Below are 23612 nucleotides of genomic sequence, written 5' to 3' on the forward strand. Positions count from 1 at the left end.
AAATAGGTAAAAGACACCTGAAACATTCTATCTTTTGAAGGACGAAAACTTCCCTCAGATTCATTTATTTATTCATAAATATTTTTCATACATGAAGAAATCAATGTGTTTGGAATACAAAGTTGAACAAGAAACAAGTGTCCAAAACAGACATGGTCTATGACCACATGGGCCTAAGTTCTCTAATTGTTCTGTCCAATGTCACAGCCACTAACTGCATGTAACTACTGAAATTTAAATTAACTAATAAACAAAATTAAAACTTCAGTTCCTCAGTCACACAGGCCACACACTTCAAGTGCTCAAGAGCTGCCTGAGCCTACCACACTGGATAGTCCAGATACAGACTCACTCCACTATCACACAAAGGTCTGCTGGACAGCACTGGTTTTAAATGTTACATGCTTCTCTGTCTCTGTTGACTGAAACATAAAAATGAAACTTAACTTCTCCCTTTTTTTCAAAAGGAAAGTAAAACGTTTGCCACCTACCACATGGGAAGTACTATGTAAGTCTTTCTATAAAACATTAAAAGCTGAAAAAAAACCACTTCTTCCTAGGTTGATTCACACAGCAAAATAATCACCTTGAATGGTCTTACCAGCGTTTTAAAAATTTTACAACATTCTGGGAATGAGTGTTTCATTAATAACTATTTCAATCTCCTTATTAGCTTTAAACCACACTTTAACTGCACCTTAAATATTCTCAACCTCTGTATCTTTGTCAGGGATAGTGAAGAATGCTCAACTTCACTGTCATTATCACGCAGTTCTCTTTCAAGTGGAAAACAGCTCCTCCTTGTCACCTCTGCCCAGTGCCTGGTACACAGAAAGCACTCAAATAACTGTTGCATGAAAGGTCAGTGAACTCTAAGTTTCTCTGGTACAGTCAAAAAAGAAAAAAGCCAGATTCCGTTTCACAACTACAGGTATTCAAGTCTTTCGCAGCTCCTTATTTTTTATGGAACTGTGTTGACTGTAGGATTTAAATGGTATCACATCTGTGGGTATGAGTTTTTTGGTTCCTAAAAATCAAGGACTTACTAAAAAGTCTACAAGGGGAAGAGAAGTACTGCACACTGCCCCAAAACTATGTAAGTAATGTAAAATTTTTAGTTACTTAGCTTTGAAATAGACTAGCTTTTAAATGAGTATGTATAAATACAATGGAATATTATTCAGACTTTAAAAAAAGGAAATCTTGTCACACACTGCAACAGGATAAACCTTGAGGACATTATGCTAAGTGAAATAAGCCAGGCACAAAAAAGACATATACTGTATGATTCCACTTATATGTTGGTGGCTAAAGTTGTCAAACTCTCAGAAACAGAAAATGGTGGCTGCCAAGAGTAGGGTCAGGCGGAAAGGAGTTGTTGTTTAATGAGCAGAGTTTCAGATCTGTAAGATGAAAAAGTTCTAGAGCTGTGTTACACAACAATGTGCATACAGTTATTAACACTACTGGACTGTACACTTTAAATGATCAAGATGATAAATTTTTTGTTGTGTTTTAAACCACACACACACACACACACAAAAAGTGAGTATGCGTAACTATAGTTAATCCCTGAACAACGCAAGGGTTGGGGCACCAACCCTCCAGGCAGTCAAAAATTCACATATAACTTACAGACAGCCCTCCCTATCCACGTTTCCTTTGTATCCTCGAATTCAACCAACCACTGACAGGGTGGTCTTGTAGTACCTGTTCAGTGAAAAAATCTGCGTATATGTAAGTCCATGCAGTTCAAACTTATGTTGTTCAAGAATCAACCGTATTTCTTTCTTTTTTATTGAAGTATAGTTAACTTACAGTTTTGTGTTAGTTTCAGGTGTACAGCAAAGTGATTCAGTTTTTTTTTCAGATTACATTCCATTATAGGTTACTGTAAGATACTGAATATAGTTCCCCATGCTATACAGTAAATCCTTGCTGTTTATCTACTTTATGTATAGTAGTTTATATCTGTTAATCCTATACTCTTAATTTTTCCCTCCCTCTCCCTTTCCCCTTTGGTAACCATAAGTTTGTTTTCTATGTTTATGAGTCTGTTTCTCTTGTGTATACATTCATTCATATTATTTTTTGAATTCCACATGTAAGTTATATATTTATTTTTCTCTACTTTACTAATTTTAATATTCTCTAAGCCCATCCATGGCAATCTTTCATTCTTTTATGGCTGAATAATATTCGTGTGTGTGTGTGTGTGTGTGTGTGTGTGTGTGTGTGTGTGTGTGTGTGTGTGTGTGTGTGTGTGTGTGTGTGTGTGTGTATCACATCATATATACCACTTGGGTTGTTTCCATGTTTTAGCTATTATAAATAGTGCTGCTATGAACATTGCATGCATGCATCTTTTCAAATTAGAGTTTTCATCTTTTCAGGAGATATACCCAGGAATGGGGCTGCTGAATCATATATTAATTCTTTTTAGTTTTAGCTTTTTAAGGAATGTCCACACTTTTCTCCATAGAGGCTGCACCAATTTACATTCCCATCAACAGGAGCTGCACCAATTTACATTCCCATCAACAGTGTAAGAGGGTTCCCTTTTCATCCTCTCAGGCATTTATTTGTAGACTTTTTGATGATGGCCCTGCTGACCAGTTTGAGGTGATAACCTCATTGTGGTTTTGATTCGCATTTCTTTATTAGTGATAGAGAATCTTTTCACGTGCATATTGGCCAACAGTATGTCTTCTCTGGAAAAATGTCTATTTAGGTCTTCTGCCCATTTTTTAGAGTTGTTTGGTTTTTTTGGTACTGTGTTGTATGAGCTGTTTGTACATTTTGGGTATTAACTCCCTATTGGTCACATCGTTTGCAAATATTTTCTCCCATTCCATAGGTTGTCTTTTCTAATTTGTTTTGTTCTGTTGGCATAGCTAAGCCCTTCATTAACAGATTAAAAACCTCAGACCCAGTGAAATAAAATGGCCTGCTCATCAGAGCCCAGAATTTAGGTCTCATGAATTCTGGTTCAGTCAAAAATATACAATTTAACTCACTTTCAACTGTTCTGAGTCACTTCTTAAAAATAATCAGTTAATAATGAGTTGCTTGCTTTGACTCCAACATGAAAAAAGACATAAACACTTAAGGACTATTTCTAAATGCTCAATGCCCTCCTTCCTTGCTTGGATATTCTATACAATGTCATAATCAGAAGCCTCCCCAAAAAGTAGTTAATAGGTATAGAAGGATTTTGGAGATATCTTTTAGGCTAATGCTAAAATAAGCAATGGTAAGGAAACTACAATAAAATATAAGAATAATTGGTTATTGGTCAAAATTATTTTTATTTACTTCTTGTAAGAATCATCAAGATTTTTAACACATCAAAGAACGTTATCTGTTAAAATATCAGCATGTACTAGGTTTAGATTTTGACTTCCACTTGCTGAAACTTATTTTTTAATAACTTTTTTACTGAGATATAAATGTTTCAGGTATACAGCAAAGTGATTCAGTTATATACATATCCTTTCTCAGGTTATCTTCCATTATAGGTTATCACAAAATGTTAAATATAGTTCCCTGTGCTGTACAGCAGGTCCTTGCTGTTGTCTTTTCATCTTGTTGATGGTTTCTTTTGCACAACAAAAGCTTTTAAGTTTGATTAGGTCCCATTTATTTCCATTTGTTGTTGTTTTGCCTTGGTACACTGCTACAATTTACGTCAGAATGTTTTGCCTGTGTTCTCTTCTAGGAGTTTTATGGTGTCTTATCTTATACTTAGGTCTTTAAACCATTTTGAGTTTATTTCTGTGTATGGTGTGAGACAGTGTTCTAATTTCAATGATTTGCATGAGGCTTTCCAGCTTTCCCAACACTACTTGCTAGAGAGACCATCTTTTCTCTGTTGTACATTCTTGCCTCCCTTGTCATAGATTAATTGATCATCAGTGTGTGGGTTTATTTCTGGGCTCTCTATTCCGTTCCGCTGATCTGTACATCTGTTTTTGTGCCAAATTCACAGTTTTGATTACTGTAGCTTTGTAGTATTGTCTGAGGTCTGGAAGGGTTACGCCTTCAGTTTTGTTCTTTTTCCTCAGGATTGCTTTGGTAAATTTAGGGACTTCTGCGGCTCCATATAAATTTTAGGATTATTTGTTCTAGTTCTATAAAAAATGTCATGGGTATTTTGATGAAGATTTCATTAAATCTGTAGATTGCTTTGGGTAGTATGGACATTTTGACAATATTAATTCTTCCAACCCAAGAACATGGGATGTCTTTCCATTTCTTTGCATCATCTTTAATTTCCTTCATCAGTGTTTCAGTTTTCTGCATATAAGTATTCCACTTCCTTGGTTAAGTTTATTTCTAGGTGGGCTTTTTTTTTTTTAACGAGATTTTTTTTTACTTTATCTTTCTGATATTTCACTGCTAGTGTAGAGACATGCAACAGATTTCTGTATATTAATCTTGTACCCTGCTACCTTGCTGAATTCATTTATTACTTCTATTTTTTGTGTGGAGACTTCAGAGTTCTCTATGTAGAGTAGCATGCCATCTGCAAACAGTCACAGTTTTACCCCTTCCCTTCCAATTTGGATACCTTTTATTAATTTTTCTTGTCTGACTGCTGTGGCTAGGATTCCCAATACTATGTTAACAGAAGTGGTGAGAGTGGGCATCCATGTCTTGTTCTTAAATTTAGTGGGAAGGTTTTCAGTTTTTCACCCCAACCATATTTCTTACACATGACAGAAAACTAGCTCTCCAGCAAACCTGATACAAATATTTCTAAAAAGAACTTCAAACAAAATTGTTATGTATCATATCCAAAAAAAATCCATAAAATTTTGCTGCTTTTGAAAGTTTCTCTTAACTATTATATAAAATAAACTATCTTGAACCTTCACAAAGATATTTTCCTGCAAATATATTTTAACAGTACTCGGTGGTAGAGTGTGTGATTAGCATGCACAAGGTCCTGGGTTCAATCCCCAGTACCTCCACTAAAAATAATAACTAAATAAACCTAATTACTTCCACTCTAAAAAAAAAAGTATTTTTTAAAAAGAAAAAAAAAACCCCAATACTCCATGTAAGTAGTGTCAATTTGTATTTTTCTACTGTACCAAATAGCAGTGCAATAAATCTTGTCTTGATCATTTTAAAAATTGAAAACTCATTGTTTTCATAATAGCACCTAGTGAAAAAATGTTTAATAAAATTCTAGTTTCTAATGGGTACAGAGTTTGAATTTGGGATAATGAAAACATTCTGGAGATGGTCACAACAATGTGGATGTACTTAATGCCACTGAACTGAATGTATAATTAAAAATGGTCAAAATGGTTTATGATACATATTTCACCATAATAAAAACTCAGGTTTCAATAAGAGATTTTATGCACGTCATTTGCCAAGAGTTTATGAACCACTATTAAGAAAAGTCATATGTGATAATCTGCACAATTAATTCCAAACTACTACTAACAAAGAAATCTCAAAGGTCTCAATTATTCATCAAAGATACAATTACATCACAACTGAAAATATCCCTTGAAGAAAGAAGTTTAGGAAACCAAAACATTTTCAAATTGGTCCATATAAATGACATGTAACATATTAATATTAACGAGACTATAACTACTTAGCAAACTTATTATGTAAGTCACTATTTGGTAAAGGACAGTTTGAAATATTTTCTAACAAACTGGTCTGTACAATCAGGTGACTTTTTTTTTTAAGTTTTATTTAAAGAAATATATTTGAGTTTGCCAAGAATATATGAAGTAACATATAAAGGGGAGGTAATAATAGCAGTATTAAACTATAACCATACTATAACACCCTATATAATCAAGGATCCTTCATAAATATCCCCTTGAAAGTCAAGGGCCAAGTACTGGCTAAAGTCCAAGAAAGAGGTAACAAAATGGATACATGCAAAATGTGAAGAGTTTTAAAGTTACTATTTACTAAGTAATGCCTGGTCTCAAATATGCAGGCATTATGCTAAATGTATCACATGAATTTTCATTTAACCCTCACAGTAACTCATGAGATAGATATTTTAATTAATCCCATTTTACAAATGAAACAGGGGCAACAATGGGTTAAACAACATGCTCAAGATTACACAGTCACTAAGGAGCAGGGCTGGGACAAGAAGCTACGTCTGTCACCAAAGCCCACACCACTTAGACAGCACCTGTGACGGGCTCTGTGGGCTTCAATGTGCTATCACCTTTATGACACACTGTGCAGCAGACTGCAGCGTTAAGACCCCTATCTTCCTAGAGGAGACACTCAGGGAAGATAACCCCCATGCTCAGAATCTCTTTGGGAGCAAGCAGCAGAACTGGGCTGGAACCCAAGTCTTCTGACTTCTCACCCACTCTCTTTCCTCCTCAGTTACCTGACCTGTGCGGTGATTTTAAAAATATGTTCACGAATTATTTAATAAGACTCACTTCAACGGGTAGATCCTAACTATCCCCTCAGTAACTCACTTTTCTTTTCTGAAAGTTTTAATTTATTTTTAACACTGTTCCAATTTCAAGTACCTCACTTCTAACAACTACAATGCAGCAGAAGTGACAGGCGTGAGACTTCCAGGGGTAGGTGTGAGACTTACATGAGTAGGTCATAAAAAGCACTGCAGCATCCTCCTCTCAGCTCCTCACTCTGGATGAAGCCAGTTGACATGTTGGGAGGACACTCAAGGAGAGGTCCACATGGCGAGGAAGCAAGGCTTCCTGCCAACAGCCATGTAAGCAAGCCAGCTTGGAGGCGGTGCTCCGCCAGCCCCAGCCAAGCCTGCAAATGACTGAAACCTGAGCCAGAACCACCCAGCTATGCTGCTTCTGAATTCCTAACCCTCAAAACTATGAGGCAATAAATGATTGTTGTATTGAGGCACCATTTATTGACCTTACCTCTTGGAGTCACTATGAGGAAAAAATGGAAGAATGTTCCCAGCATTTGGCATGGTGCCTAATACGCAGTGAAGGTTCAGTAAACATTCACTGTTACTAATCTTATTTCTTTAATCTACCCTTCATTAGCAGCTTACCCCAGACACTAAAATTCCCAATTCTCTGTAGGGAGCAACAGCATCCCCTCTAAGTTGTCCAATAGCCTTTTTTACTGGTCTTCACTGACTTTACTTACTCCCCTGCTTTATTTAAAACTTATCTAAAACCGTCTCCCCTCCTTTGGCTTCCAGAGAATGAATAACATGGTTCTCTTTTAGTCTCTGCTACTGCTGCTACTCCTCCCCATGCTCCTTCAAAATGTATGTTATCCTCAAAGCTCTCTCCCTTCATTCTCATAGCCTCTATCTAACCTTTCTGCAGATGCTCTCTGACTCCTAAATGCATCACAGCCTCTACCTCTCATCTGAATCACAGATCCCAATTTCCCCACTCAACCATCTCACCTGAATGTCTCACAAGTATCTCAAACTCAACAAAATCTGCATTTTTTGCCTCTCTCCTTACTCCTGACTTTTTTTTCCCTTCTTCCCACACCCAACCCTGCTTCTCTTCCTGTGTTCATTAACGGACCAAAATCTGTGAAGTCAGAGGCTGAGATGTCCAATGTCATATTAAAACCTTCCCCCTTCTACTTTCAATAAATGTCTGAGACACTGTGCTGGGTGCCAGGGATACATGGAGCTCAGTCTAGCATGCTTCTAAAATCAACTGTCAAGTCCTAAGGATTCCACCTGTACAGACTCACATATTCATCTCCTCCTTTCCATTCCTACATCACCCCATCCCCTCACACCTGGACCTCTGCGATAATATGCTTACATTTCTCTCTTCAGTCTCTGCCCTCCACCCCAATCCATCCTTCAGAGAGCTGCCCCTTATCTTTCTCAAGCATGTGATCATGCTAATCAGTTCCTCAAAAATCTGCAACGGTTTCCCACTGCTTACAGAGAAAGTCAAAATTCCCTAACATTACCCTGACAGTGCTTCATGATTTTTCCACTCAAATCACCTTCTACATACTGCAGTACACTCCATAGGTGCCCTGAGACATTTAGGTCATCTCACTCTCTCACTAACACTCACACCTGTTTACCAGCTGTTCACTCAGAATGTCATGGCCTCTATGAAAATTCCCTTGTTTAGTCATCAGAATTAACGGCTCCTATCTTTATTCGACACAGCACAATGCTTGTACCTCTATTTGCTATTAATCCTTCTACTTTCTATCACTGTTAGTTGTTTACTTGCCTGTCTCTCTGAGTCAGCCATAAATCCCTGGCTGCCATTAATTAACTTAGCAATCTTGAGTAAGTTATTGCATTATCTAAGGTTCAATTTTCTCATCAGTATAACAAAAGGGTTAGATTAACAAACTGCTAAGTCCCAACTCCAAAGTTCCATAGGGATGTCTTATTTATCTTTGAAAAGGGCAATACAGCACAGCTGTAAGCTTGGACTTGGTAGTCAGACAGGTGGTTCTGAATCCCAGCGCTACAACCTCCCAGCGCTCAACAATGAGCCTGCTGCTTAACATTTCTGTCCCTCAGTTCCTCATCTGTAAAATGAGAATAGAGTTATCTGTTAGAATTCTTCCAGTGTTTTATTATCTTGTAACAACTTTAGTCAGACATAATTCACAAATCATACAATTCACCCATATAAGTATACAACTCAGTGACTTTTGATATATTCAGTTGTATAACCATCACAATTTTAGAATATTTTCATCACCCCAAAAACTCATATCTACCAACAATCACCCCACTTTCCCATCCCCACAGGACCCCAGCCCTAGGCTACTACTAGTGACTCTACTTTCCATCTCTGTGGGTTTGCCTATTTTTTTAACTTTTTTTCCAAACGTTTTTTTTAACTCTGTGATTTTATTTATTTTTGGCTGGGGGAGGTAATTAGGTTTACTTATTTATTTTTAGAGGAGCACTGGGGATTGAACCCAGGATTTCATGCATGCTAAGCATGAGCTCTACCACTTGAGCTATATCCTCCCCCAGGTTTGCCTATTCGAACATTTCCTATCAATGGAATAATATAATACGTGGTCATTCATGACTGGCTTCTTTCAATTTGCAAGATGTTTTTAAGGTAAATTTCTGCTGTATATAACAGGACTTCATTTTATTGCTAAATAATATTCCATTGTGTGGATACACTACATTTTGTTTATTCATACCTCAGCTGATGGACATTTGAGTTGTTTCCACCTGGCCATTATGAATAATGCTACTCTTTCAACTTTAAGTAATAGAAAATCCAACTCAAACTGGCTTGAACAAACAACTAAAGGTCCAGTTAGGTAGCACTCGCTTCAGACATGGACTTAAACATCATCATCAGGACTGTTTCTTTCCACCTCCTGGCTATGTTCTCTTCTCTGCTCATTTTCGGGATCTTCCTGTGACAAAATGGCCACTCCACATCCTCTCATAGTCAAGCCAATAGGAGAGAGCAAAAGCCCCTTCCATATTCTCAAGCAAAAGCCCAGGGTTTATTTAGCTCAGTGGGGGGTGAGGGGGGCTCACTGTGACTCATGAGTGCAAAGCGCTAACTGAAATGGGCTGTGTTCCATCCTTGGGAAATGGGAGAGGTACCCAAAGAATGCGAACCAAAAACAGGTAAGAGATAATCCCCACACAAAATGAATGCCCCTTTCCAGTAGGATAAATGGATTCTGAACACCTAAAAATTTTAAAAGCCCAATTTTTAAAAATAAATATATTTTAAATAAACAAACATATAACAACCAATTTAAGGTTGTTGTGAGAATTAAATATAGTGAATGCATATTAAGCTTTTGGAAGAATGCTTAACACGCAGTACCTGCTTAATAAATGTCAGCTGCTTTATTAGCTATTATGAACCACATGACAGCTGCTGAAATCTGACATTTAAGGAAAAAAGCCAATTCTATATAGCTCAATGCCATGTATATTCAGTTTAAACTTAAGGCATGTTTAATTTTATGCCCATATTTGCTCTTTTTTTGCAAAATGTTATGCAAATAGCCCATATTTACTCTTCCATAGTGAAATCTAAGACCACATCTGTATCAAACAGAAGACATATTGTAAATTGACTATACTTCAATAAATGTGTGTGTGTGTGTGTAAAGAAAAAAAAAACAGAAGTGATGAAGCTTGTTTTCAAAATTTTTTAAACTTTAGGTTATAGAGTCAAGGATTTCTACTCTCAGAATTTCTGTGGTCTTGCAGAAAATATGAGAGGCAAAGTATGGGAAAGGGAAGTCTCTGAGACTGGTAGTCTACAAAGCATTTCCTATCCTAACAACAATACATATTATGGTTCAGGCCTGACATCCACCTTAATCCTTTAATAGCCAAAGTTCTCAACTCAGTCTATCAAGAATTCTTTTCATGGGAAAACATCACTTTGATTTCTTAATATAAGCTAACAGGAAGCTACAATTCCCTTAACAAAACGTAATTTTCCAATCTTGACCAAAGCAGATTTATCTCATTAGACAAAGAACACCAAATGTTTATTTCTCTCTTGAACTCGGCTGAAACATGATTAAAAAATAAATGTTAAAAACTACTAGTGAGATCACCCATGCCTTTTATCACACGTCTTAAGTCTCATCCCTGTCCCCTAATTCCAGTTTCAAATTATAGACCTAGACAAGAGATCACTTGCTATGAACAATGAATATCCCCTTCATGACTTCTAGATCTGGTAATAATTCTGTTGGTCTAATTCACTTTAAGGACTACGCTTAGACAACGTATCTCCTTATCATTAACTTTTAGGAGTTGTTATTGAGAAAAATATTTAAACTGGCCAAAATAAGTAAACATATGTTCATGTTTAGATGCTTAAGAAAATTTTGTCGTAATTCCATAGTTTTCCTTTTTTCCGATTACAAAAATTCCTAAAATACAACTGAAACACCATAAAATAACTAATAGCTGCCACTTACTGAGCATTTGTGTGCCACACAGAGGATACACATTATCTTATTCAACCCTCACATTTACTCTCTGAAAAGTATTAGGTCTATTTTAGGATGAAAAAACTGAGACTTAGAAAAATTAATTTATCCAACACCACTGAGAAACGAGATGCCTTCAAAACTTGAACCTAGTCAGCTGCCCCTGAAAGCAATATCAGCCTCAGTAAAAAATACTCAAAGATTAACCAGATTTGGGGAAATGGGAAACTATCGCTTCTTCTCTGGTGAGTTGGGAAAGTCAGACAAGCTTTGCCTACACAAAGTAATAGGATTCAGACTTTAAGAGTCAAGTTACAAAGCCTAGGGTCCTCTAAAAGGCAAACGTATCCTCAGGTGGCCTGAACTTATCACAAAGACATTGCAGGTAGGAGGCAGGAGCGGAGCGAAGGGGGAGAGGAGGGCAGTTCTGTCATTACTGTTAACCTGCAGGGTGCTGGTTGCTACATAAAGGATACTGAAAGGCTCAACCTTGTAGCTACTGAAAAATAAAACCATGTTTCTAAAGCTAAGACAAAAATCACAGTTACACCTTTTTTTTTTTTAACTGTCTTACTGTATACTAAAGCTTTCTACATAAAGCAACTTCTATCCCACTCGTATTATGTATGCACATGATAAAATCGTCCAGGCCTGTATGACTTAAGAGTGGTCTCCATTCAAAGAAAGAGAACATATTTTTACTTTTTTTGACAGTGAAGGAAGGAATTAAAAAATAAGGTTCTTGTAATCATCTCTCTTTGGGTGCTAAAAGCTTTACCTTCTTTATTAGTCCCAGAATGGCTTGTCTTTCTGCAGACTAAATGGTAGCTTTAAAGACCATCGAATTGGAATCCAGGAATCTAAACCAGCACCCTAAACTGGCTCAAGAACTAACAGATAAGTAACCTTAATCAAGCAACTGCTTCTTCTGGCCCCCTCAGTGCTCCTTCACGGAAACTTCTCCACTGAAGGAGAAAGGGAGGAAAAACGAAGGCCTGAAAAATGTTAAGCTCTGTTCCAAGAAGCTGCCATTGAGAGAACAACAGCGGATAAGGCAAAGGACAGGTGGTTGGGACCAAGCTCTCACCAGCCAATTCTCCCAGAATAGAGCCACTTTTTCCGCTTTACATATAATAGAGTTCCTCCCAAAATTTTCTTTAAAAAGCATTCTGCTACTACAGAGTACAAGTGAAAAACCCTTGTCCAGGTGCTCTCTAAAATCCCTGACACTCCACTGCTTTCAGAGCCGCAGCCTTATACAGTACACTAAGCCTGTGAAAGACATAATCAATTTTACATAAATGCTGCAAATTCACGTTCAGTTTCATCCTATCTTAGGATAAACATATCATGCGTGCCCCCCTCCAAGAAAAACCATTCCATGGGATATTCTAGAAATAAAAATAATCAATTGGATACAATTTCCTGTGTAACTGGTGGCGATAACTGGCTGACCACAAAAAGCGCAGGAACAACCTGTGTTCCCTGGACGCCAGAAGCAATGATAGCACTTCGTGACCAAAGGGAGCACCAAAGCACCAGAGTCCCAAGAGACAGGAATCACTTCTGAGTGGATTGTCCATCTTATCTCTTCCACATTTCAATTAAACTTCTGCTTCCTGGGGTTACAGAAGTACCCCTGGCTGGAGTCTTTCTTTACTCCTCCCACCCTGCCGAGTAAACCTGTGCAGTTTGCACAACTGTCCAGGGGCACATCTACTACGCACAGGTACCACAGAGGACATGGCACCCACACTCTATGCTTAGCTAAGGTGAGTTAACAGTCTTGTGTGTCACACAGCCAAGTTTAAAGCATTCAACAGTCCCACCCAGATGTTCCCTCTTGTCTTATCCTTTTAGGCTCCACATTCAAAGACCCTAACTTGAGAATTATAATGCCTGAAAATATTGACATTAAGAATCTGTCCAAGAGATAGCTGAAACAAGTGTACTCTGGAATTGACAGACCAATTAACTTTAAACTTATTAGCAAAACAATTTGACTATAAAGATACTGAATTCAAGTATCAGGGACAAAAGATTACATATACATTTTGTAGGATTTATCCCATAAGGCTAAAAACTTAGCATAAAGTATCATATATGCCCAAATATAAGCCATATTTGGATATTCCCCAAAAAATATCCCTCAAAAAAGCGTAGTTTCCTTAGATTCTAGTCCTTACAAGGCCTTTACAATGAAAGACTGCTCTCCCAGGTATCTTATTTTTAACATAATAAGGAAAAAAAAAAAAAACCAAACTTCATGACAAGAGGAAATGAACAATCAAGATTACAGTAATGCTAGGCTTGATGGCAGAGGGTAACAGATCATTCCTAGAGGAGCCTGGCTCAGACCAGTCTTGGTCAGACTAAGAGAGGGGAGGAGGGATGAAAACTCTTCACAGACGACTGATGGGGGGAACTGTGTGAAATCACCGTAATCAATACTAATTTGGGAGGCTTAGAGACATCAACCCAAATAAAATCAATTTAAAAAGAGGCAAGTAATTTCAACACATTTTTGGAATTATTCCTTGGAGTGTGATCTTAATGCTGTACACAAGCCTTTTTAAAAAACTGCTCTAAAAAAGCAAGTCAATTATTAAATTGTGATAGCAAATGTAACTCTAAAGAATGAATGAAGGAAAAAAAAGGTCTCAGTGTTTTGCAAACAGTTCACTATACTTGGATAAAATATCCAGTGACAGTATCAAGAATGATGCATTTCAGTTTGGACTGAAATAAGTATGTGCTCTCTCTATACTACCTTCACAGCTTTTCTGTAAATTTAAGTTGTTCTAAAAACTAAAGTTTACAAAGAGGTCAGATTTGTGGTCACCAGAAGCATGGGGTGGGGAGAGGGGAGACTGGACGATGGTCAAAGGTACAAACAAGATAAATAAGTACTACGGATGTAATGTAACAACATTACGATGACTGTAGTTAATACTGTTGTATGACAGACAAGAAAGTTGTTAACAGAGTAGATTATAAGAGCTCTCATCATAAGGAGAAATTTTTTCTTTCTATTTTATCTACATGACATGATAGGTGTTAACTAAACCTATAGTGGTAATCATTTCACCATATATAAATCAAACCATCATGCTGTACACCTTAAACTTATGCAAAGATGTATGTCAATTATTTCTCAATAAATCTAGGCGGGAAAGCCTTTTAAAATATGTATCATATGCCCTGGAAAGCTATTAACTGAATCAAAAAGGGTTTTTAACATATTTCTTTAGAAAACCTTTTTATTTTTATAGTCAGACAAAACAGAGAAGACATTAGTCAATCTCCATAACCAATTACTCGGATTCTACAATTTCAAGACTTTGATAACTTTTTTCAGCTTTATCAGGGCATAAGTGATAAAACTGTATGTATTCAAAGTGTGCAACTTAATGACTTGACATACATATCTTTGTGAAATCATCACCACAATCAGGTTAATTAACACATCCACACCTCACACAGTTGCCATTTGTGTGTGTGTGGTTACTCAAAGCATTTCTAGGGTTGGGGGTATAGCTCAGTGGAAGAGTCCATGCTTGGGATGTCCTGGGTTCAATCCCCAGTGCCTCTGTTAAGTGGGGAAAAAGGTGCTCTAATGATAACAATCACTGATGTTGCAAATGTGAAATGTCTGAATAAAACTGCTTCATGACACACGAGTGGAAAAGAGGTATTTCTAAATCAAAGTATAATTTTATTTGTGGATTTAAATGTGTATGCAATTAAGAAATTAAATATCTTAAGCAAACATTTGACTATTCCATCCATATCTCTAAAATTTACATATTCAAGTTATATAAAATTTTAACTTTTTATTGGGAAATCAGGGGACTTATCACAACCAAGGCTGTCTTATATTCAAGTACATAAGATACCTTACAATACAAATTCAATCTAAAATGTTCCCTTGGAGACATACACAACAAATAGAGCATCCCCACCAAAACAAAGGAAAGAGAGAAAAAAGTCTCTGGTTAATGGCTATCCACAGAAATGGTGGACACACCATCCAATTTTTTTTTTTAATGGGCAGAAGACAAAACAGGAAATTCAAATGACCAGTAAACATATCAGAAGATGTTCAACACCATCACCCAGGAAAACGCAAATTAAAAGCACAATGAGGTATCTAGCAATACATACCCAGAATAGCTAAAATTAAAAAGAATGACACTATCATGTATGGAAAAGACGTGGAGCAACTGAAACTTCATACATTCTGCTGTGAGTGTAAAACAGTTCAATCAAAACTACATCATAATAAAACTGGGAGAAAATATCTCTGCAATTATGACTAAGACTAACATATACCTCTCTTCTGTAACCTAGAAATCCCACTGCGAGGGCCTATCTCCAAGAGAAATGAGAGCAAATGTCCACAAAGGACATGAACGAGAAAGCTTATAGCTGCTTTATTCATAATGTCTAAAAAATGAAGGAAAAAAATACTCATCAAAAGAAGACTAGACAACTAAACTATGATAGTACATTCATTCGACGGAATACTACAAAGCAGTAACAATAAACTAACGGTACAACCGGCACCTGCAACAACTCAGACAAATCTCATAGGTATTATGTTGAGTAAAAGAAGTCAGACACAAGAGTATATACTATACTATTTTACTTATATGAAGGTCAGAAACAAGTAAAACTTATCAATAATGACAGGTATCAGCAAAGTGGTTACCCCTGGGTGGCAGGGTATAGACTAGGGAGAGGTCTGAGGAACTGCACAGGGTATTGGAATGGTCTGTATTTTGATCTGGGTGGTGGTTACAAGGATGTCAATATATGTAAAAATCATCAAGCTGTACACTTCAGATTAGTACACTTTATTACTTTACTATATGCATATGAATGTATATAGGCTACAAATCAGTTATTTTTAAACAAAAATATGCATAAGCACACTGTAATTAACAGTAATGTATTATATACTTGGAAGTTAAGAGAGGAGCTTACATGTTACCACCTCACACAAAAAAAAGGTAATTTTGTGAGAGGATGGAGGTATTCACTAACCTTAATGTGGTAATCATTTCACAATATATACATGTACTAAATCATCATGTTGTATACCTTAAACTTACAAGTTATACGGCAATAATAACTCAATAAAACTGGGAAAAACTATATACAAGTAAAAAGATAAAACACCAAATATTTATAAACATATTACTACATAACTCAATTTTTAAAAAAACAAAAATAAGTACAAGTAAAAAGATATTTCACCAAAATAACTGGTGGAGCTACAACTGATATTTTTAAACTGTTCTGTACTGTCTGAATTTTCCACCATGACCCTACTACTTTTACATTTAAAATGAAGCTATCTCATTAAAACAACAGTAAAGCTAAAATCAAACAAGGTCTCTTCCTAAAGCCTTCCCTTAACAGTTAAAGCACCACTGTACCTAAATCTTCCAGTGCTCACCACAGTTCTGAAATGGGTCTGTTGGGCAGGTAATCTCTCCTACTTGCCAGTTAGTACAGGGCTTTATTTACTTCATTCTTCCTAGCATTCAACACATTGTCCAGCTCTAGGTATCTGCTTCACGTACGTTTGCTGTTTTGAACAGCATCACTGGTAAGCAAAAATGATTGTTGAATAATCTATGTAACAAAGTAAGAAGTCATAAATGATTACCTTCCATGGGAGGGATTCCAAAGTCATGGGCTTGTGAGTTTGAGTTTATGCTACAGGGAAGGGTTGAGGCTTACCTAATAAACATATAAACTTGTACAACAGCATTCCTAAATTGTCTCACCTGTAATTTACTAACCCAGTGCCACCAATCCCATGGCTATCATTTTCTGCAGCAGTCAGAACTCACACATATTGTAAGAAAATGGATAAGCAATAACCTACAAGATCCACCTGCCAAACAGAAAGTCAAGGGACCAAAGAATTAAGAATCCAGTCACTAACAGCGTGCATTCAGATCACAGATATCTGTGCAGAAGAAAAAGACACACAGGAAGAGGGACAGACAGACACTAAGAAACCAAATTGCTACCTTCCTGGAATATCAAAATACAAACATAAGTCCTCCAGCAATCATACCCTTGGGTATTTACCCTACAGAAATGGAAACATGTTTACATAAAAACCTGTACAGGAATGTTCAGCAGCATTACATGTAAGAATCAAAAACTAGAAACTATTGAAATGTCCTTCAACAGATGAATGAATAATGGATAAACTGTTGGACAGTCACATAGTGAAAGACCACTCAGCAGTAGTAAGGAGTAAGTTACTGAAGCACACAACAACAGGGGTAAGTCCCAAGGGCACTATGCTGCCTGAAAAAAAGTAAATCTCAAAAGGTTACATACTATATAATTTCATTTATACAACGTTCACAAAGTGGCAAAATTACAATGATAGAGAATAGTGCTTACCAGGGGTTATTAAAAGTTGTAACAAAAGGGAGTTTCTTTTTGATGATGAAACAGTTCTGCATCCTAATCCTGGTGATAATTTTACAAGTGATAACATTTGAGAGAACTACACACATACACACAGTGCACCTAAAAACTGGTAAATGTGAGTTAATAGTATTGTGCCAAAGTTAATTTCCTGGTTTTGACAATATTCCATGGTTATGTAAGATATAAGCACTGGAGAAAGCTGGATAAAGGACACACAGGGAACTCTACCATTTTTGCAGCTTCTTGTGAGTCATAATACTTCAACATAAAAAGTTGTAATTTTAAAAAAAGGAGTTAAAATATGATTTATAGCCAAAAAGTGTAAAGAACCCAAATGCCCATCAATGAATGAATAGATGACTAAAACACAGTATATCAACACAATGAAATGTTACTTGGTGATATAAAGGAATGAAGTACCAATACATACTACAACATGGATGAAACTTGAAAGCATTATGCTAAGTGAAAGATAATCAGACAGAAGACCATATATTGTATGAACCCATTCATAAGAAATATCCAGAATAGGTAAGTTTATAAAAACAGAAAATAAATTAGTGATCACTGGGGGCATGGGAAAATGGGGAGTAACTGCTAAACAAGTATGAGGTTTCTTTTGGGGGTTCTGCAGTTAGGTAACAGTTGCATAACTTTGTGAATATACTTTAAAAACAGCAAATTACACATTTTAAAAAATTTTTTAAAAAATAAATTTTATAGCATGTGAATTATGTCTCAAAAAAAAGTTACATGTCAAGAAAAACATCAGGGGAGAGGGTACAGCTCAAGTGGTAGAGCACATGCCCAGCATGCCTGAGGTCCTGGGTTCAATCCCCAGCACCTCCACTGAAGAAATCAATCAATCAATCAATCAATCAATCTAATTACCTCCCCCCTGTAAAAAGTTTTCAAAAAAGAAAGAAAAAGAAAAAAAATCAATACCTTTAAAAAAATCTTTAAAAAGCTGTATACATATGCACATGCTCCAAAGCAAAAATCTACCCCATTCCATCTGATTTAGCTAATTCTCAAGATTTATGATTGATACTGTAGTCCTTCCCTGATGCCTGTTACTCACAAAACAGCACAATTAATAATCAGCAAACTAAACCCACTGGAACAATCTGACAAGCTAACAACCTCGGCTAAGTAAAGAAATCTTAACCTTATTTTGGTAACTACAAATTCTGGAGTTTTTAAAAAGTAGCCTATATTATAGAAACTGACTCAATTCATAAAAGCTCACAGAATTTAACTGAATTAAAATGAATGAAGTGCCACTTGCATATACAAGCAGACAATAATGAAAGTAGATCATATTACATTAAGCCAGGCCCACGTAGTCACATAATTCAAGTTTGCCAATCATGATATTAATATAGTTTAAAATTAGATCTATTACTCCCTTTCCTCCTCTGGAGAATTAATCAAAAGCAAAAACACGGCATCAGGAGACTGAATACTGGTCCAAACTAAACTAACTGTGTGACCTTATCCTCTGTCAGAGCTGTCTGTAAAACGCAGAATACCTCAGAGACTACCAGTCTCCTATAGTCCTCTACCACTTCTCCCCAGCGCCACTCCATGCACCCTAAGCCAAGTCACCATGGTTTCCAGAGTACTACGGAAGGCCAGCTCTTAGTTTCTACTTCTCCCCTGCCCCACACAATCCATTCTCAACTTTGAAACTCTTTTTAAAGCAGGAATCAGATCCTGCCACTTTCACTGTATGCCTCCCAATGGCCTAAAAGGCGAGGCCCCACCCATTCTGACTCCTCCCCCCTCACCATCCTCTTGGGTAGCACTCTACCCAACCTGACCTTTAGGTTCCTCCAACATTCCTAGCTCATTCCTCCCCAGGGCCTTTGCACACTCCCATCTCCTCCTTATTCTAACTTCTGTTCAAATGTTACCTCCTCAGAGAGGTGAGTGTGGACTGGTCCCAGCCTGTCTAGATTCAACTTAATAGCTGGACACATTACTCATTCAGCTGTGCCTCTGTTTCCTCATCTGTAAAATGGTGATAACAACAGTGCCTAATTCATACTTCTCACAAGGGATAAACGCATGTAAAGCAAGCAACAAAGTGACCAGCAGTTTTCAAACGTCACCTATCACTATACTTAAGGAAACCCAACTTCATTTTCTCCCTATCCCTTGGCACCATCTGGAATGGTCTTCCTTTTATCCACTTTAGGGTTTCCCTAAACCCCCACAGAATGTAAGGTTCAAGAGGAGCTGTGTTTGTCTTGTTCAAAGGTCTACTATCATTTCCTAGGAAAGGCATGTAAAATACTTGTTAGATATATGAATAAATCAATCACATCAGACTTTCCTTTAATATTGTCTTGAGTCAAAGAATTAAGCGAAAAATGACTGCCTTAATCAAAGTTATGTAATGCAGCTGGTCTCTTCCTGATACTTGCAGTTTGATCAGTTCATTTAGTCACTGGCTAAGGGGTTTCCCCCTCAAATCCAGTCACATAACTACAGAAGACACAGAAAAAAAGTGACAGATTAATCTTCAAGAGTAAAGGGTAAAAATTGTGGATATACGCTAAGTCTTTATAAACATACAACATAAATCCAAACTGCAACACGCCAAAAAAGGCCCTTAGCCATTGGGAAAATCACACCCTGAAACAGGAAAATACGAAACACGCATTGACTGACTTAACTGTTTTCCTACATCAATCTATCTATATAAAAAAAATTTTTTTTTACACTTACGTATTTCCATCTACATACACACACACAGAGCCATCCCCAAAACTAGGGGCATTCTTTTTCAACTCCTTTTAACTTCTCTAAACAAAATGGGCTACGTGGGAATAAATGCTTCGTATTTAAAGTTGTGATCAAAACCCAATACTCAAGATCCTAAACATTACAGTTCTCCTTTCTTATGGGCTAAACTTCCTTCCTTCACCAAAGGAAATCCCAAATACAAGGTTCTGATTGCTAGCACTTTTAGAGCATCTAAAACTACCAAATACCCATTGCAATGTAATGTTTTAAGAATCCAATATTCAATTTTTATCCACCAATTCCTCAAGTTCCTAATAAGCACTTTTCTTTCACTCTTTTTTTTTAAGGAACGCATTCCTATGTTGGTATCAACATATCGTGAAATCCTTTTCTTTCAAGTTATATTCCAGTTTGAATGAACAAAAACTATCATGATACTTCACATTAGGAGTGATTTAGGCAGTTTTCACAGACGCCACCAATAGGTATGAAATTCGCTAGGCAGAGACCAAGACGAATAGGAAGGGAGAAAGCCTAGGAATGCTGCAGGCTAGTCCCCCAAAGAAATGCTTCGTGATTTTATTTAAAGATGATTACGGACTATCCCCACAGTATTAAATACACAACTGAGTATTTTCTTGCTCAAAAGGAAGAGTGAAGCCACAAATCCAGGCGTAAAGATGTTGAACGCTGGTAGAGTCTTCAAAATTAGGAAAGAAAGGGAAAGGAGAGACGCGGCGGCGTTCTGCGGTCTTGGAGCAGCTCTCCAGGAAAGGCTTCCCGGGCTCCGGCCGCTCCCACTCCGGTCCGCGGCCAGGCTGGAGGTGGCTGGCGGCTGGCACGTTTTAAATATCACCACCCTATTCATCGACTCCCCGGCACAATGAGGGGCTGGGCAGCCGCGCCGGGGACCGCCCGCGCACACGCCCACCGGTCCCGCGCCGCCCGGGACCCGGGCGCAGCCGCCGCGCAACGAAGTCACGCTCGGCCCGGGCATAAAGTTTCGGGGGGAAAAAAAAAAACACAAGCGCCGAAACGCACGGGTCTTGGAGCTGAACTCGCGCCAGGAACACGCCCGTAGCAAACCACTTGACAACCAACTCGAATTTTCAGCAGAAAAGGCCGAGAGGCGGGGGCCGGGGAGGAAGAAGAGGACGGACGGACGGACGGACGGACAGACAGACACACACACTCACTCTTGCACACCCGGCTCCTCTTCCTCTAGGGCCCCGGAGCCCAGGTGGGAGAGACGCCGCAGCCTCACAACCCGCACGCAGTGCGGCCGGGCCGGGGCCGGGGCCGGGGCTGCGGACGCCAGCGCTCCTCCCAGGAAGGCCCAAGACCCCCGGGCCGGCTCGGCGCCCAGGGGAGCGTGCGCACGCCCGGCGCCTCCACGCCAGCCCGCCCCCGACGGCCGCGGCGACTGGGGGCCCAGGGACGCTCGGTCGGCCAGCCGCTGGCCCGCTCAGCCCCTCCCCCACCCGCCCCTCCCCCCGGGCCGCCCGCGGGGCGCGCTGGAGGCGAGCGCCGGCGTCCCGGGGGATAAGCCCGCCCGCCGGCCCCGGGAATGCGGGCAACTTTCCCCTGCGCGGTCACGGGCTACCCTCGACTGGGCGCGGGCGGGGGCCCAGGAACTACCGCAGCGTGGACTCACTTTTTCGCGTGTTTCTCTCTTTTCGGCCTCCGCTTTCGGGCCTGAATGGCCAGCACTGAGGAAAGAGAAGACACACATTAACGGTCGGCAGGCCGGCCTGCGGGGCCGCGTGGCGGGGAGGAGGGGACGCCGCGGGCCACTCACCTTTCCGGGAGCTCATCCTGACGCGGCGGAAAAGGGGCAAGGGGCTTCGCCGTGGCGGCGGCGGCGGCGGCGGCAGTGGCCGAGACGCGGGAGCCAAGCCGAGCCCAGCTGCAGCCTCCACTCGCTCCGCCGGCCGGGAGGAGGCGGGAACCGCGCCTGCGCCGCCGCCGCAGCCGCCGCTCCCGCTGGGGGCCCGGCAAAACCCACCCCCGGCCGGCCCCGCCCCCGCCTCGCCCCGCCCCCACCCGCCCGGTGGGGTCGGGACCCCTGCGCCGGCCCCTCCCGCGCGCCCCGCACCCACCCGCCTGACCCACCTGTGCGGAAGTGGCCCCCACCAAGACCACCGCCACTCCCACCCCCGCCTCCCCCACCCCCGCCCCAGCCCGTGGCCGGGGCCTCTGCCTCCTGAGCCCCCGCGGCCGGCCCAGGCCTCCCGCCCCTCCCCGGCACGCGGCCCACACGACCCTCCCTCTCCAGCCACAGCCTCTCCCCTACTCACCCCGGCCGGTCGCGCCGCTCGCGTCTCCATGCGCCCTTCCTTGGGCAGCGCCTCCGCCGGTCTCACACCACCTCTCCTCGCGCGGCCTCTTCTCCCCCTTTGCTCCTCTACATCCTTGCATCCCCATGAGCGCCGCTTTCTCCTCTCCGGCGGGTGTGGAAAGGGCACAGGACCAAGAGCTGGGAAACCTGTTTCCTTCACTAGCAGTGTGACCTTGGAAAAGTCATCTTATCTCTCACCTTTATCTACCCCGAAGGATTGCTTGAGTGCAATGGAGGAAAAGATGCAGATAGCATGGAAAGTAGGATTGAGCTTTTGCAGGTGAATTAAAGCCCATTTCAATAAATACCACGTGGCATAACAACCGAACACAACTACCCACCAAGGTGTTATTTCTCCACTTTACAATGAGGAACCCGAGTCCTAAAGAGGTTAAACAGTTTACTCAGCTATGATTCAAAATTAGGCCTAGCTGACTCCAAATTCCACGTGTCATGCTTCTTAAATTGATAAACAAAATAACTGCAGTGTTCCCTTGTTAAGTAACTATCATATTTTTGAAAGATATTCATCCTGACCACTTACTCTCTCATCTGTAATCTTAACTGGTCCCAGTAGCTAGTCTAAGGATACTTAAACACACCCCCTACCCCTCGCCCCGGAACAGCGCTGCTTGAACTTGAAGAGCTTTCTACTTTGTCAATTTTCTATTTTCAAAAATATCAAACCTATAGAAAAGTTATGAGAAAAATACAGTGAACGCCCATATTAACCCATATTCACCAATTTTCAACATTTCACTACATTCACTTTCTGTGTGCGTGTGTATGGGTTTGTTGTTTTATGACAATCATTTGAGCTTTTTGCATACTTTGTTACTCTTTACCCCTAAATATTTCAGTAAGTATCTACTAAGAACAAAGATACTCTCCTACGTTACTCATAATTCCATTATCACGCCAAGAAAATTTAAAATTATATTATCTGTAATACCTTGGCTACATTCAAATTTTCAAGATGTCCTTTTTAGCTGACTTTTTCTCAACCTAGGATCGTGCAGTCCATTTAACTGTCATGTATTTTTAAGCTCCTTTAGTCTAAAATAACCCCTAGTATTGTTCTTTTATAACATTCAGTTTTTTAAAGAATTCAGTTCTGCCATTTGCAGAATGTTCC

General features: G+C 39.5%; 1 protein-coding gene across 8 annotated transcripts in view; it reads right to left on the reverse strand.

The window, feature by feature from the left end:
- SRPK2 (SRSF protein kinase 2) overlaps positions 1-22616 on the reverse strand; it is a 203081-nt gene extending 180465 nt beyond the window's left edge. For 2 of the 8 annotated variants that reach the window (XM_064487676.1, XM_064487674.1), the window contains exons 1-2: positions 21938-22066; positions 21794-21848 (exon numbers count right to left, since the gene is read on the reverse strand). In XM_064487676.1, the coding sequence (XP_064343746.1) occupies positions 21794-21848; positions 21938-21953 (71 nt within the window). In that variant the 5' untranslated portion in view covers positions 21954-22066. Of the gene's footprint in view, positions 1-21793; positions 21849-21937; positions 22067-22436 lie in introns of those variants that run through there. The other 6 variants (XM_064487673.1, XM_064487672.1, XM_064487677.1 and 3 more) reach the window with 6 other exon arrangements.
- Between the last annotated feature and the right edge of the window lie 996 nt (positions 22617-23612).

This window comes from Camelus dromedarius, chromosome 7, assembly GCF_036321535.1.
Source record: "Camelus dromedarius isolate mCamDro1 chromosome 7, mCamDro1.pat, whole genome shotgun sequence".
In the NCBI taxonomy this organism is placed as follows: domain Eukaryota; kingdom Metazoa; phylum Chordata; class Mammalia; order Artiodactyla; family Camelidae; genus Camelus; species Camelus dromedarius.